Source organism: Photinus pyralis, unplaced genomic scaffold (assembly GCF_008802855.1).
Source record: "Photinus pyralis isolate 1611_PpyrPB1 unplaced genomic scaffold, Ppyr1.3 Ppyr1.4_LG8, whole genome shotgun sequence".
Taxonomy (NCBI): Eukaryota; Metazoa; Arthropoda; class Insecta; order Coleoptera; family Lampyridae; genus Photinus; species Photinus pyralis.
In genome coordinates this window covers 22,844,277-22,860,246 of record NW_022170819.1, presented here as the reverse complement: position 1 = coordinate 22,860,246, position 15,970 = coordinate 22,844,277, and the positions used below count along the sequence as shown (strand labels likewise).

The following is a 15,970-nucleotide window of genomic DNA, read 5'->3' as shown; positions in this document are numbered from 1 at the left end:
TGCATGCACGCACTCGATGAATAAACCGACATCAAACATTGTAAACCTAACAAAACACCCGGTTGCAACGCTCAGTGTGACAACTGATGACAACCAACGTGCAACAACACGTGGTTTCATGTCATTGTGGTTGTCATGTCATCCTGCGCAGCAGCAGCAGGATGCGGTTGCATCCGGTTGGTGCTGCGAAAACGCATATATGTGACTGGTACCATTTAATAACGTGTGATATTATCATCCCGTCAAACAGGAGCGTTTTAGCGGGAGCGGTAAAAACGCATAGTGTGACACCACACTAAGTATGGAGAACGGTAAGGGATTTTTACCGTTCGAACACAATTGTTTGGAGGAGGAGCGAAGCGACGACTCCAATTATTGTCTGAGAACGGTAACCCTTAACGTTCGACGTGCTTATAACATTTTTTGCGCGATCGAAATTAAAATTATGCAACCAATATAAATATGCACTAAGAAATTAACGAGCAGAATAAATCGAAATGATCGAAGTGGTATGGTGTATATCACTAGGTAACCAGTTTATTTGTCAAAATTGAAGTTAATAATTTCATCAAAATGTGCATGTGTCTGATGTAGTTTACTAGCTTTGCACTTCCTTTATGACTTTATGAGCGTCTTGCTATAGGAAACAACAGCACAAATTGTACGTTTAATGTACCTAACAATAATTAAAGATTAAATGTAATGTAAGACTGTTGATTTTTAAAAAGGCGTCGGTAAGTATTTTTGCTGTTCTGTTTTTAGATCGGTAACCCAGAACAAAAAACTTAGAAGGGAAACGTAAACGGGAACAACTGAGTACAAATATAATTAGTTTGGAGAACATTCAATAGATGGCGCATAGTTAGCGTGCATTAAATCTAGTGACTTTAGTACGTGTCGCCATTATGACAGTTGAATTTTGAATTTTGATTGACGGCTTATTGTGCTTTAAGTATAATTACTATTCATTATTACAATGAATTATGCATATACAAATCGAAAACGTAAATGTTGTGTGACAAATTGCGAAGACGTTTCCCAAAAATGGAGCCCGAAGTTTTTATAGAATTGGTTTAGAATATAATGTGGAAGAAATTTACACAAAAGTTGTTGGTTTGTGAACGTCATTTTTTCTGGTTGCGCTTTAGAACCTGGAACACAAAGAGGTTTAAAGCGTGTGGCAGTTCGCACATTATCTTTAGCAGCTAACACTAATTGAATTGTAATAAATTGCTACATATTTTGTTTTTAGAATGATCTTGAGAGCATCATAAAGTAGAGTTCCATGAAGTTGATCTTGTATCTTGTATATCCATATTAAATTAAATATAACTCCTTGATTGGATTAATTGGAGTTATTACTTATAAAACAAGTGGCCTGTACTCTTTGAAGCCCCTGACTGCTGAGGTGCATCGGCATTAAACTGAATTTATCTGGATCCCTAACAAACAAAATTGGACTTCACCGGCTGGATTCATTTACCTTTTAGGTTTCAGCTAGTCAAATCCAATGTTATTGTTACAGATCCGGAGCAGTATAATGCGGACGTAGCTTACATTTTAATATTTAAATTTGGCGCCATTCACGCAAAAGCTGCTGAGAACATACACGAGATGGCGCGTCATTTTTACATTATATTAGAGTTTCCATTCTAAGTTTGTTGTTCTATGATCGGTAAGTGGTGTTAAATTTCGTTCAAAGCGGACGTGTATTACTTGCTCTGCAAGATATTTTGTAATTATCTGAAGTAATTTTCATTTTAATTTACGGTGCATAATGTCGTATCAGTGTAAAGAGTGTCGTGCACCAATATCTGCAAAAACATTGAGCGTATCTTGTGATAATTGTTCAAACGTTTATCACATTAAATGCGCCAATATTTCTAAAGCGCAATACGAAAATATAAGTGCTACACCTGGATGCGTTTGGAAATGCACTGCGTGCAATGATAATACCGGAGAAATGGCCAAATCGTTTGATAATGAGCAACTATTAAAAGCTATTGAAACATTAAATCAAACAGTAGCAATGCTTAAGGAAGAAGTAAAGGCATTAAAAGCCGAAAAGGATCATGTAAATATGGAAGTGATTATTAGTGAAATATCTGAACGTCAAAAACGGTCTAATAACATAATAATATTTAAACTCAAAGAATCGAACGAAGATATGAAAACAGTAATTGATATTATCAAAAATATTGCTCCCAATGTCGCCACAGACGAAATCACTATAAATCGCTTAGGAAAAAAGCATGATAATTCACCTGCACCTCTCAAGGTGAAATTAGGTAGCAGAGATGACGTTTTTGCTATATTGAAAAATAAGAGGAAGCTCAGAGAAACCCATCCCACTATTTCAATTGGCACGGACCAAACGAAACTGCAACAAGAGTATTTTAAAAGGATCAAAGGAGAGTTGGAGCGCCGCAAAGACACCGGTGAAACAAACCTTTTTATTAAGTATATAAACGGCGTTCCTACCATCACCAAGTCAAAAAACGAATAATCACCTTTAGTCACATAAATATTCGTTCACTTACCAGTAATTTTTTAAGTTTTAAGGAGTTCTTAGGAGAAAACCAACATGATGCTATAGGAGTATCGGAAACCTGGCTAAATTCAGATTATCCAGACAATCTAATAGGGGTACCCGGTTATAATATAATTAGGATGGACCGTCCCTCTCGAGGTGGAGGGCTTGCGGTATATCTAAAAAGTGAGTACCTTTATAAAACAGTAATCTCGAATATTAGTCTAAATGGAATTGAACAATTGTGGTTAATTATTTACATAAATAGTTTTAAAATTGCTTTAGGTGTTGTTTATAGACCACCAAGTGTGAGTGCTAGGTATCTTAGTGAGGTATCAAATTCAATAGAACAAATTTATTTGGAAACTGACTGCGTTGTGATGACCGGTGACTTAAACATTAACTTATTGTGTCAATCAGCTGACCATAAACTGTTTTCATCTATGTTATCGGAATTTAACATGCAACAAATAGTGAAAAATCCCACAAGAATTACTTATCAGACAGAGTCGCTAATTGATGTCATTTGCATTAGTGAAAATATTGTGGTTAACTGCTCTAATAATATTGATCTAGAAAGTAACACAGATCATTTACTAACCTATGTCACTTTTAAAATAAATGCTAAAACTGTTCCGGAACAGCTATTGTCGTATAGAGACTATAAAAATTTTGACACCGAACAATTTCATATCGATGCAAGTCATATAAACTGGCTAGCAATAGACAATATTGGGGACTTAAATAGCAGAGTAGATTACCTAAACACAGCTATTATTACTCTATTCAATAACAATGCTCCAATTCGCACCATAAAACTCAGTCGCAACTTTAAACCTTGTATAACATATAATTTAAAACAAATCCTTACTTTAAAGAAAAAAGCATATAATAAATATATAAAATTAAAGACCCCATCCAACAGACAATACTATGTTCAATTACGCAACTTCGCTAAAACTGCAGTTAATAATGAGAGGAGGGCGTATATGAAATTTGTGTTAAAACAGAGTGAGGGGAATCAAAAGATGCTGTGGAACAATCTAAAAAGCTGGGGAGTATCTACTAAAAAAGTTAAACATTCTTTGCCACAACATTTGCGCGAACCACACAAAATAAATAATTTTTTCCTCAAATCGGCAGGTAACACAAGCATAGACTTAAACGAGGTGACATACTTCAAAAACAATAAATTAAGTGGTAAAACATTTTCTTTAAAGGAAGTTAATGATAACGATATATTTTCCGCGCTATCACAAATAAAATCGCAATCATACGGTCATGATGGATTGAATATAAAGATGATTAACTTAATTTTACCTTACTGTCTGACTCTCGTAAGAAATATTTTAAATGATTCTATTAAACGAGGCACAATGCCCGATTGTTGGAAAATGGCGGATATTATTCCATTACCTAAATGTAAAAATCCTCAGACGCTAAATGATTTAAGGCCAATATCAATTTTGCCAGTTTTTTCCAAAATTTTAGAAAAGTTAGTTGCAAAACAGCTAATCGAGTATTTAAAAGAAAATAAAATACTACCATCTATGCAGTCGGGATTTCGAAAACATTACAGTACTGCGACGGCGTTACTAAAAGTCAGTAGTGATATAGCTTCGGTTAATGATAAATCTCTTTCTTGCATTCTGGTGTTATTAGATCAAAGCAAGGCGTTCGATTTGGTGAGTGACGAACTCTTATTGGCCAAGTTATCTTACATCGGTTTAGATCAACTCACCCTACATTGGTTTCAAAGTTATTTGTGTGGTCGTAGGCAAAGGGTGAAAGTTGATCAGGACAATATCTCTGACTTTATGCTAATAAAAAGAGGTGTACCACAGGGTAGTATATTAGGTCCCATTTTGTTCTCTATTTTTACCTTTGACCTACCATACGTGATAAAGCATGCTAGTGTTCATTTGTATGCAGATGACATACAAATATATAAGTCATGCTCAGTGGGAGATATCGAAGGAACAATAAAGTTATTAAATGCGGATTTGGATAGTGTCTCAAAGTGGTGTACAAGGAATGGACTAAGGCTAAATGCAACTAAAACCGTAGCTGTGTGTATAGGCTCACAACAACAGAGAAGCTTAATCTGCAATAGTAGCTTGTCAATGGATGGTATCTACATTCGCTGGACAGAATGCATAAAAAATTTAGGTGTAATCATGGACAGTAGATTAAGTTTTGATAAGCATGTCGATCAGGTTTATAATAGTATATTAAGATACAAGTGTATAATCAAGTCTTTAAAGCACGCGCAACGAGTTTAAGGGTACGACGCAAAGCGGAGTGCCTTTAACGTTGCAAGTGCTTTAAAGACCAATTATACACGTGTATCTTATAGTATTTTTTATTATACCTGCAGTATAATTTAAAAATAGGAAATACAATGAAGTCATATTGACGTTATACTCGAATACATGTTTAATTAAGTGGGCTGGGTGTTCGTAATTTCACGATTGCCATGGAAATGTCACTTGACGTTTGCTTATAAAAATTATCGTCTTTGTGAATTAAACGATTTCCGTTGAAAAAGATAATACACCGTCCATTCAATCGATTGTTGTAAAATCTAAACAAACGTTGGTAGGTGTAAAATCCAACTCCAGTAAAGCCTATTATAAAGAATATGAAAAGTTGTTTCCATGGATGAATAGGAAGTTACTTACGAATACAGTCTTAAATGCATCCATAATGCTGGCATATATGAAGGAAATGTCAAAGGTATTTAAATCTTCTATCTTTTGGTGCATTCATTCAAAACTTCGAACAATGCTGCGATTAAAAAGTAGAACAGATTTGGAAGCATACCCTAAATTATGCGCGTTTGTGAAAACTTCAACCAAAGGATAGGTACAAAAGCCAAAGAAATGTTCTGCATTTACAGAAAGCGACCTAAGAGGAGTTTTTATTTCATCCAGATGAGTTTCAAAAGTCATACTTGAAGTATCGTTACTTAGCAACTTTAAAGCACGTGTGTTTTAAAGGCCCTTTTTCGCACGCATTTGAGTGTTTAAAACGGAGATTGTGATTCAGGTATAATAAAAAATTACTTTTTTTAAATTGAAGTCTCTATACCATCTTAAAGATAAGCTTTCACAGGATACTAAACTTAAACTTGTCAAGGCGCTAGTTTATCCCCACGTAGACTATTGCTGTACGGTTTACTACTACTTCTCATATGCATACAGCAAAAATAAAATCCAAAGGATTCAGAACGCATGCATGAGGTTTGTTTGTAATATACCTTATCGTCACCACGTTACACCTTTTTTGGTTATGCTTAATGAACATACCATGTTTGAAAGAATTACTTACTTAAGCTTAGTCATATTACATAAGATTTATCATACTCAAGAACCACCATACTTATATAATTTGTTAATAAGATCAGAAATGCACAATATTAATATAAGAATAAATAGCTTTACACTTCCACAACATGCAACCGTAAAATATGAAGGGTCGTTTGAGTATTTAGCATCATATCTCTTAAATTTAGTATATTAAGTAAAATTGAAATGCCACCGTCGACTTTCAAAAAATTCAGTAAAGAATTCGTTAGAAATCTCACCTGGAAGGAAATGTAGTTATTATTATTATTATTATTATTATGAGGATTAATTTTTGTAGTTCAATTTTTGTTTTTGCATACTGTTATTTTTCAATTAACCATGTTACACTTTTTGTATGATTTATATTTTAGATGTATACCTACCTACTTATTGTAGTTATATACCTCCGCAATTTAGGAACGAGAAAATGTAAACTTTTATTTTAAGGGGAAATGGAAGAACGGTTTTTACCGAATTTCCTCCTTTTGTTATTATTACTATTATTATTATAAGTATTGTCATCATATTTTAATTGGGATAATTCAAAAGATTGACCGATCACTAAACATGTTTAAATAATTCGGTTGATGTATTGTTCCATCGTGTGACTTTTAGTATACTTATAAACATCTTTCCTGATAACTAATACATACAACACCGTTAATAATATTACATGCCTCCTCATTTCACCGTATTGACGCTCGGCCTGAAGATGACCTTATAAGGTCGAAATCGATAGCCGCAATAGGACCTAATAAAAACGTGTTTAAAAAAGATTTTCTTTGATTCCATTCTGCATGTTTAAATAATGCAGAAATTACCTCTCACATAATGGCATCAGTTTTGGTAATGTCCCCTCGAATTAGTTCCAATATTAAATGTCTGCATATCCATCGGGAAGTAATTTTGGTAATCTTCAGAGTGATGATTCATCAAATTTTGATGTATCTACATCTGGCGTATTCCGAACAATTTATGAACGTAAAGGGTAAAAATGGTACTCATGCAATGCTCGCCAGCATTGATGTTATGCAAATCTCGAAACAGTTCAGCTCTGCAAATGCAAAAACTGTTCCAAAAAAACATGTAACTGTTTATCAAATAATTCTTCTTATTGCTTTTATTGCAAATGTGTTGATAGATGCAGAAACCCATTACAAACTAAAGAGTCTGACGAAGAGAGCGAAGAGGAGAAAGATTTGTGACTGGGTGCCCAAGTACGTGCTGGAAAATTGTAAAATTGACTGTATAAAATTATATATATTTATCTAATAACATCATTATTAAATTTATCTTACACATAAGAAATGTGCATGAAATATGATTTTTGATCGGATTTAGATATATTCCAAAATAATTTATTTGTAACAAAACAGTCAGAGGTACGACTTTTATCCTTAGGGCCTTTTTTGTAGGTAATATAAGTAGCTGTAAATAACCACTTCAAGCAGTGCTCTAACTATTACCGTCTTTGAGTTATAAAGGATAAAGTGAATGGCCACGCGCGCGACTTTGCCCCCTCCCCCTCATGTGATGCCCACCGCGGAAATGCGACGACATCGATTTTTTCCATCTACTATATGCTCCCAACAATAATCACAAGTCAAACTGCGTTAGACTTCCAGTGCATGCTCAAACCCTTTAGCGCCCGGCCTATAAAGGAAGATTCGATGGGCGCTGGCTTGAAAATTATCACACGTGTACTGAGAGGGTTAGGATAATTTTTGAGAGAATCCCATACCTTCTTCCCTTTTTCTGATGGTATTCTACACATTTTCTGGAAATTATTCCATACCCCTCAAAGTCAATGGGGCTACATTATCTTTACCTTTCTTTTTCCTTGGTTTTTTTGCACTCTTCTTGGAATGATTCGACATTTTTGGTACTTGTAAGTTCTTCTTATTCTTCACATTCTTTCGTTTCTTTTTATCTTTGGGTACTTTCAGGATCGTTAGTTTCTTCGGATTTTTCTCATTCTTAGGTCATTTCTTCAATTTTTAGACCTTCTTTGGATTCTTTTATTTTTTCGGATGTTTAGGGTTGGGTAACTCTACTCCTTAACTTTTTTCCTAATTTTTCAGCTTTTTTCCTTAGGATTCTTCGAATTCCGATTGTTCAGATTCGGAGATTTGTCAGATTCCTAGAACTCTGTGTATACTTCAGATTTAGCAGATTATTCTCATTTCGGATAATTTAGGTTCCTTCTATCAACTGAATTTTTCCGTTTCTTTGGACTTTTCATATATCTTCTACTTTTAAGATTCCTTGTTCCGGTTTTACAATCTTCGATTATTTCACTGTTTCCAGTTCTTTGGATTCCTCAGGTTCTTCAGATTTGTTCTTTCAGGTTCTTCAGTTGCGTTCTCATTTTTACGTTTCCTTTAGTTCCATTGGAACATCCAGATTTTGATTCTTGGGAGTTTTCTGGATTTAGTTACTTCAGATTCTTAAATTCAAAAAATTCTTATCTTAAGAATCTTAACCTCTTTAGAACCTTGCAGTTTTTCAGAATATTTCTATTTTCTAAATGTTCTAGATGATTCTTTCCATTTTTACTCTTCAGGTCCATAAGAATTTCGATTCCTCGGATTCTTCAAATTACTTAAATGCGTCGGGTTGCTCTTAACAACATTCATCGATTGCTTTTGATTTTTCAAATGCTTCCGTTCTTTTGAATTCTTTAAATTCTTGAGCGCCTTCCGTTTCTATAATTCGATTTTAAATGTTCTGCGAGCTATTTTGGTGTATCATCTGCTACTCATATTAATTTTCATTATAGTAAAACGTAATAGAACATTCAGGGATAAAAAAATGCCAAAATATTGTTATCCTCAAGCAATATCATTTTCTTCAAACCACACTTTCATGAATTCAAATGGGGTAAAAGATAAACTAAAACTTTTTTACGGAAATACACATTTTGAAGTAGCAGGAATAAGAATAAAACCAAATCTCAATGATTAGATGTTGGTCTGTCCCTCCCCATTCAACTTCATACTGCATACTATACATATATTCTAATTCAGTTAACGCGTCGTTCTATCCTCAACGGGATTTTAAAAACAAGGCTTTAGGATGTCAATGGTAGAGAACTTCATTTTCGACAATAAGTTCAGGATGTGATATTCGTGTCTTGTACCGTTTTGATAATTTTAGCGTTCAAAGCGAACGTTAATATGAAAGCACATTGCCAATGCTTATTATTCTCAAACTGTTCCAGGTGGATAGATAATTGCTGTTATAAATATTTGTTATAGCTACTTTCGTTATTTACCCAATGAGAATAGTAAAAAGAAATTTAAAATGTGCTCATTGTGATTCAGAAGGCGTTGAAATTAATAGACTGCTGTTTTTATTGTGACTTCTAATTACAAAAGTTTGTAACTGTAAGATTAATTCTGGGTTGCTTTTATGGTAAATGGGGGACGTGGTGGTGTTCACTTGGTGCCATCTGTACACAAAAAAAAACCTATTTCCCTACCCAGCGATACTAGTTTAAAAAGGATAAACCCAACGAGCTAAATTTTAGGCCAACATAGTACTGACTGGGGCAGTACTGGTTACCTGGCATCGGTATTTGCAGGCGAAGTATATCTATGGTCCTCCCAAAAGAACGACCCTAAGAGGGTTACAAACACAGGAGGCAAGGTGGGAAAGTGTATACGTTGGAATAAGAACGGAACGGCGCTTGCTATGGCGTACGAGCTAAAGGGACTCGCCATATTCAATTCTGTCAAAAATAAGGTAAGGAGCGCGCTAAAATTTCGCCAGTCCGATTTCAATTTTAGATCGTGTACGAAGAGACATGCAACTGTCTTTCGGCGTGTTGCATCACAGCGATGGAGTGGACAACATCGAATATGCTGATAACCGGATGTAAACTGGGTAGGGTGGTCGTATGGGATGAACAACTGAGGTACGAGACCGATCGCTTTTGGTCCCACGACGGAATGATAATCGAAATGCGACTCTCATGCGATGAGAAGTACTTAGTTACAAGCGGCGAAGATAATAATGTGCGAATATGGTTTTGGCCTCAGTTAAGGGAACACTTCCAGGTCAGCTATACGGCTCCAGTGAGGGTAAGATTTTACTTCCATCATTAGGATGTTTGCGATTTTCGATACGAACACATTTGGTTCACTATACGTAAGCAAATTTGGTACCGTTTGATGGATTTCGAAAATTATAATCTAATCTTCATCAACATTATTAAATGCAACAGTCCACTAGGAATTCTCAACTGCTAATTAAGTTTTTTGTCCAATTTTATAATTTTTAATCGTGCCGATGGCCCTGCTCATCATGAACTGTAAGTGGCTTCTTTAAGTGTTTTCTCTACGGAGTTCAAGCATGATGATACTTTCAACAGAAGCGTTTATTTACACGCAGGTAGCTAAACTTTGCTACCATGGACGCACGCAATCCTATTTTTTTAAATAAAACACTCTCTCGATTATTGAAGTGTCGCACTAACATTTAAAAACGCCCTGCGAAAAAGTACAGGTGGCCGATGTATCTTCACTGAGCAACACGAATTGAAATAACTAACTCTCGAATTCTTCCAGGACCCAAAGCTAATTCTTAACAAAGTATAAAACCACCCCGCACAAACTTACAGATGGTCGACTTAACTTCGCTTACGGTTCAACTCGCATTGCTTGACGATTCTCCCCGAACAATGTACTCCCCATTAGTTTTCTTTTTGATTAACACCCATTCTGGGACGTATAAATTTTTTCCACCAATAAAAACTAATTTTTCCGTCCAATCAGAACCCGGGATACTTACAAATTTACTGCACGTAGAGTGAAATCTTGTCTAATTAGCAATTTTCACACTATTTAGGATTATGGATAACAGCGACTGCTAAATAAACAAAATCTCCCTGTAAACAGTCAGCTTTTGTGTGCATTTAAAAAGTCAGGTGATCAGGTCCGTATTTCAGGATCCCTCACCCAGATACAAAACCGAAAAGAAATAATGAGACCAACCTTTATATCTTGTGGATCCAAAGAAATCGACCTCAGGCCCTAAGCCGGAAAAAACCCTCTGTTTGATCTAACTTTTCTATGGCGGATCAAACAGAAAGCTGTACCTAGGCACGCCACTTCGCTATATACCCGGAAAGAAAAGTGCTGGATTTACAACGAGGGCAGAAACCCCCCTAATGTTGCTCTGATGGCCTAGAAGCGACACTGTTTAAAGAATTTTCGGAGGGAACCTGAAACTCATGACAACATATTAAAAGTTAAATGAATCGATCATTGATTGACAGCCAACAAAAGTGAGAATTAATTGTCTTTAATTTTTTTACCTGTTCCCGATTTATTTATAATGTTATCAGCACATCGTATAAACAGATTAGGTGCACAACAACATTAATAAACTGGTTTTTAACGTAACTTGCCACTCAACGGAAGCTCAACGAAATGTTTTGCACCTTGGACCCCAACGCTTTCGTAGCAACAATTTATTTAAGCGCGAACATAATAATCTAATCATGCAGAGACCCGCAAATATTCACATGCGTATTAAGACGCGCTGTATTTTTTTAAATACGCCTAATACACAGGACAGGAGGAGCCATTTCCTGAAAACTATCATGGCAATAATTAACTTTAAAATCTCTCTTTTCTTGGAAAATACCCCCAGACCACCAAAATGACAGGGACTTTCAGCATGCTTATGATTATTTTGCAGGGGATGCCATCAAGCTTTCCTTTTCTGGCAGATATTCCATACACGCAATCGAATCAAACCAAATCAAGTCAAATTTATTCTCCATTATAAATATGTGTAATAGGTACCACTGAAAACTCATGACAATTAAGTTTCGAAAGAGGGTCGTCAAATCTCTCTTTTTACAACAAAATATGTGGAGATTCTAAACAAACCGGCTCGCAAACCGGAGAGCTTTGGTTTTCAGGGTCTCCTCCTCCCTTGCCCGTGTGGAGTAGAGATTTGAGGTTAATTACAGCCTTATATGTTGTAACTCGTTTGGTTACAGAATTTCCCATCCTTGTGACCGTCGGGTCACGGCGAAAAGTGTTGGTTTAAAAACAAGTCTATACACATATCAATCAATTTCCACAAATTTAAACGAATGACGAAAAGTATAAATTCAACTTCGGGTTAAGACCAAGTAATCAAAAACCATAAATTGAGCAAACGTTTACACAAAAAATGAAAACGATTTCAAACAATAAAAGCTAAAGGCATTTTTCATACACACAATGCAGCATTGAGGTTAAATCAAGTTAATTTCAAAACCAAAGATTGAGAATTATAAGAAAAATAAAATGCGTACCTACAAAACACAAACAAATTATAGCATTAAATAAGTAACACAAAAAAACAACACATTTAAACTGTATGATGGTTTTTCGATGGTCGCTCGAACCAAAACGGCTGTAACGTAAGAAGCGTTTGGTGCTCTTGAGACGACGCAGATAGTTATTAGTTCTTGATTAATATGGGAGAAATATGTAAGAAATGGATTAAATTAGAGAAAATTTTGGGGAAATATGAATTTTTGAGGAAACGAGGAAATTTTGGGGCAATATTAGAACATTTTGGGGAAATAGGGAGCAAATTTCAAAGGAATGAGGAGATTCTAGAGAAATATTAGAAAGTTTTTAGGAAATACGAGGAAACTCTGAGGAAATCTAATGGAAATTCTGAGGAAATCGCGAGTAACTTTAAGGAAATAAAAGGTTCTTACAGAAAAGTAGCGTCCTCATTTTACGTTAATTCGGAGAAATTTTGTTTACATTTGGCAAAATTTAAGGCAATGCTAGAGATATTGAGGAAATTAAGAAATGGTGGTGATTTTTAGTCATATAGGAAATTTCAACGAAATGGCTGGGAAGTATGTAGGAAATGGACGAAATTAGAGGAAATTCTGGCGAAATTTTAGTAAGGAGAAAATTTCAAAGGAAGGAGAAAATTCTAGGGAAATAGGAAATTCTGAGGAAATTTAGTGGAAATACTGAGGAAATCTAGAGAAAATATTCAGATAATAAGAGGGTGCTATAGGGAGGTAACCTTACTCAGGTAATGCAAAAATCGTTGTCGCCCTAAAATAAGATTAATCTTTATTTAAGGTCATTTAAATAAATATGTTTCACATTTAGAACTGTTTGTGTTTGTTTGTATATTTTTAAATGATAATCACCGAAACTTTAATTCACAAGTTTTCGTTTCGTATCTGATTTAAATGAACTTTACCACTGACGATACACACAAATTCTCTGCCAGCAATATCTTCAGGTGGTTGATTTAATCTCGATGATGGTTCAACGCCAATTCTACACCGAAATAAAAACCACACGGCAGTGATTCACCGGTGACCAATTTAAGTTTACCGATTATTTCGCCCTATCTGGCTTACGGAACAAGACGTCAGCTACCCTGCGGTTTAATCTGAATTCTTCACTAAATATAAAAACACATCGCCCAAAGTTCCGAGTTTTTTAATCGCTCGACGCGAGCGCTATCGTAGCTTAACGCACATTTCCCCCCGGCTTACCACCAACAACCTAATTTCCACTAACTTTATGTTCAAATTAATACTCTTTCTGGGACCTACAGCCATAACCGTAATCCAGGACTACTCTCTTTCTGTCTTTATCATGCGTAGTAATATTTATTAATTATAATTTCCGCCATCTTCAATGCCACTACATGAACTTTTGCAACGATGTTTCAGGGAATCGCATGGCACCCTTGGAATTATTCGCTACTAGCAATAGGCGGAGGTGTCGGACAAGGCTGTGTGACCATTTGGAACGCGTCCAGCATGCAACAGAAAGGCAGAAAATCTCCAAAAGAAAACAACGCCTTCGCGGTCGATAGTTTGGCGTGGAACCCCCTAACGGGAGAACTAGTGGTAAATGATCCCTGTTGAGTGCGTAATCCATCCGTAACTTTAGGTGAGTTATTGGCACCGAAGGACAAATAACGATGGCGTGCCTAGGAGCTCGATTATTGTTCTATCAAACTTGACTACTGAGGTGGATGAAATCGAATGGCACGTCGGGCGAGTGCTGTACCTTCTATGGGGAAACGGAGGAGCGACCTTAGGTTTGTTGAGCTTGAAATTTGCTGCCGCTTGTTACCGTACAGTTTTAGCAACGGCTGCGACCGATGAAAATCTATGCATGTGGAATTTTTTCGGAAACTCTCCAGATACCCTGAAGAAACTTAAGAAGAAAAAAAGAGATTTGTGTAGCAGTGGTAACTATATGTTCGAAACGGCAAAGATTTTTGGCCAATGTATTCGATGATTCTTTTAAAATTTATTGTTATTATCTTTTAACTCATGTACCTGCAGTTTTTATTAAAAATTATGTGATTCTTTTAAGTTGCAAATGAGCGCTGAGATTTATCCCCGCCAGAAGATTTGAATGTTATAATTGGGGTATTCCAGTATGCGCGTTTATTGTGATTAATGGTAATTACGAAATATAGCAAAACTTGTTGTGTCGAATTGTCTGGAAGGAAATTCTTCATTACCGGGACCATAAAATATAATAAAAGTCAACAGTGTCTTATTAGTAAGTTCTTCGCGGTCTACCAGTCTTTTTTCGGCAGCACCACCAATCATCAAAGACATTCTTCGACAACACCTGCAATATAGGAAGACTATTACAAATGTTGCTCCAAATAAATAACAAACAGTGTGGGTAGACGTTATTGGTTTCTCTAACAATCACACCCAATGCTAGTCAAATCGCCTGGTAGAAGCGTTCTATAAGTTATGGCGATTTCTGTTAGAAAAAAATTGAGGCAATTTGTCTTAAGATTGATTTGGTAAGAGGTAGATGCGCAGCTGGATGTTTTCTTAAATTCAGACATCGTACCAATATTGCTACCTACACACGTGTCCCGTAGAAAGCGAAATATTAATGACTTTATCTGGGCATACCTACATTTTATAAATTTTAGCTATAAGCACCCGTTATGCCTGTAACATTTCTTGTTAATTAATTAAACTATTCCAATAGCGGCTGAGAAACTATCGTCTATTGCCTTTATTAATTTAGCGCGTTTCTTTTTGTGTTCTTAACGAGACTAAGACCGCGGTAAAAGTGCAATAATTCAAAGGTTCTGGCAGTGGCTGTTCGTTTCGTTATAATAAATGTCTATTTTATGCACGTTATTAGTTTTTACAATGGCGGAGATAATTTAATGGGTCAGAGCTGCGAACTTTGGGTAACCGTGCGATTTCTTTGGAAAGTGTTAATCGTGGTCTTCGGCTTAGTCATTTTGCCTAGATCAAAATTACAGTCGATGTTAAGCGGTAATTGTAATAATTACCAAACCGCTATCTATTAACTAAGTGCGATTATGCTAATAGCGAAGAAGTGCTGAAGGCGAGATCGGCATAAATTGTGGTTACTAACAAGTTTAAAAAGGAGTGCCAACGAATAATATCAACAAAGGAACGTGCCGACTCGTCCGCTGCCACCGTGAGCACACATCCTCCGCACTTTTCGTATTTGAATGATTTCAAAGCAAGCTTTAAATCATAAATCCCGTAACACTAGGATTCGTTTGCCCTCTTTTCAAATTGACAGATCTGAGTTCCGCAAAGATCTAAGTATCTGAACACGCTTCCCCTCAGTGAACTCTTACTCATTAAATGAACAAAAATCTGGACGCGACATTCGACTCGTCGACAAATTAATTGGGGAATTTCTCCAGGGAAGTAGAAAACGTTTTAATTGGGCCAGGAGTAACCGCAATCACTCAACTGGCAAATACTTTAGAATGGATTCAGATCGCAAACCAGAACGAAATACCACGAACCAGAGTAACTGGGAGAAATAAAAAAGGGCAAAGAGACAATATTGTGAAAACTCGACAATAGAAAACAAAATTAGACACGAAGAGGATACAATAATAGAGGAGGAAGAGGAAACTGTGGACTGGAAGAAGAACAGAACCCTTGGGAAGTCATAACCCAAGATATTGCAACCGGTATCCAGTTAGCCCCCCACTTTTTGAATTTTCAAAATATGTTTATTGCAATCGTTTGTTGGTCGTTTCTTGATGTTTGTTAGTTACATTTTCACGTTTGTTGGTTGAT

The 15,970-nt window shown here is 35.9% G+C and overlaps 1 protein-coding gene across 1 annotated transcript; it reads left to right on the top strand.

The window, feature by feature from the left end:
* Positions 1–3,906: 3,906 nt before the first annotated feature.
* On the top strand, positions 3,907–14,242 carry LOC116179473 (protein cortex-like). Its single transcript, XM_031499267.1, has 6 exons — positions 3,907–4,375; positions 9,407–9,621; positions 9,666–9,959; positions 13,589–13,768; positions 13,812–13,962; positions 14,011–14,242. The coding sequence occupies exons 1-6, from the start codon at positions 3,907–3,909 to the stop codon at positions 14,163–14,165; spliced, it is 1,464 nt and encodes a 487-aa protein (XP_031355127.1). The 3' UTR covers positions 14,166–14,242.
* The last annotated feature ends 1,728 nt before the right edge of the window (positions 14,243–15,970 follow it).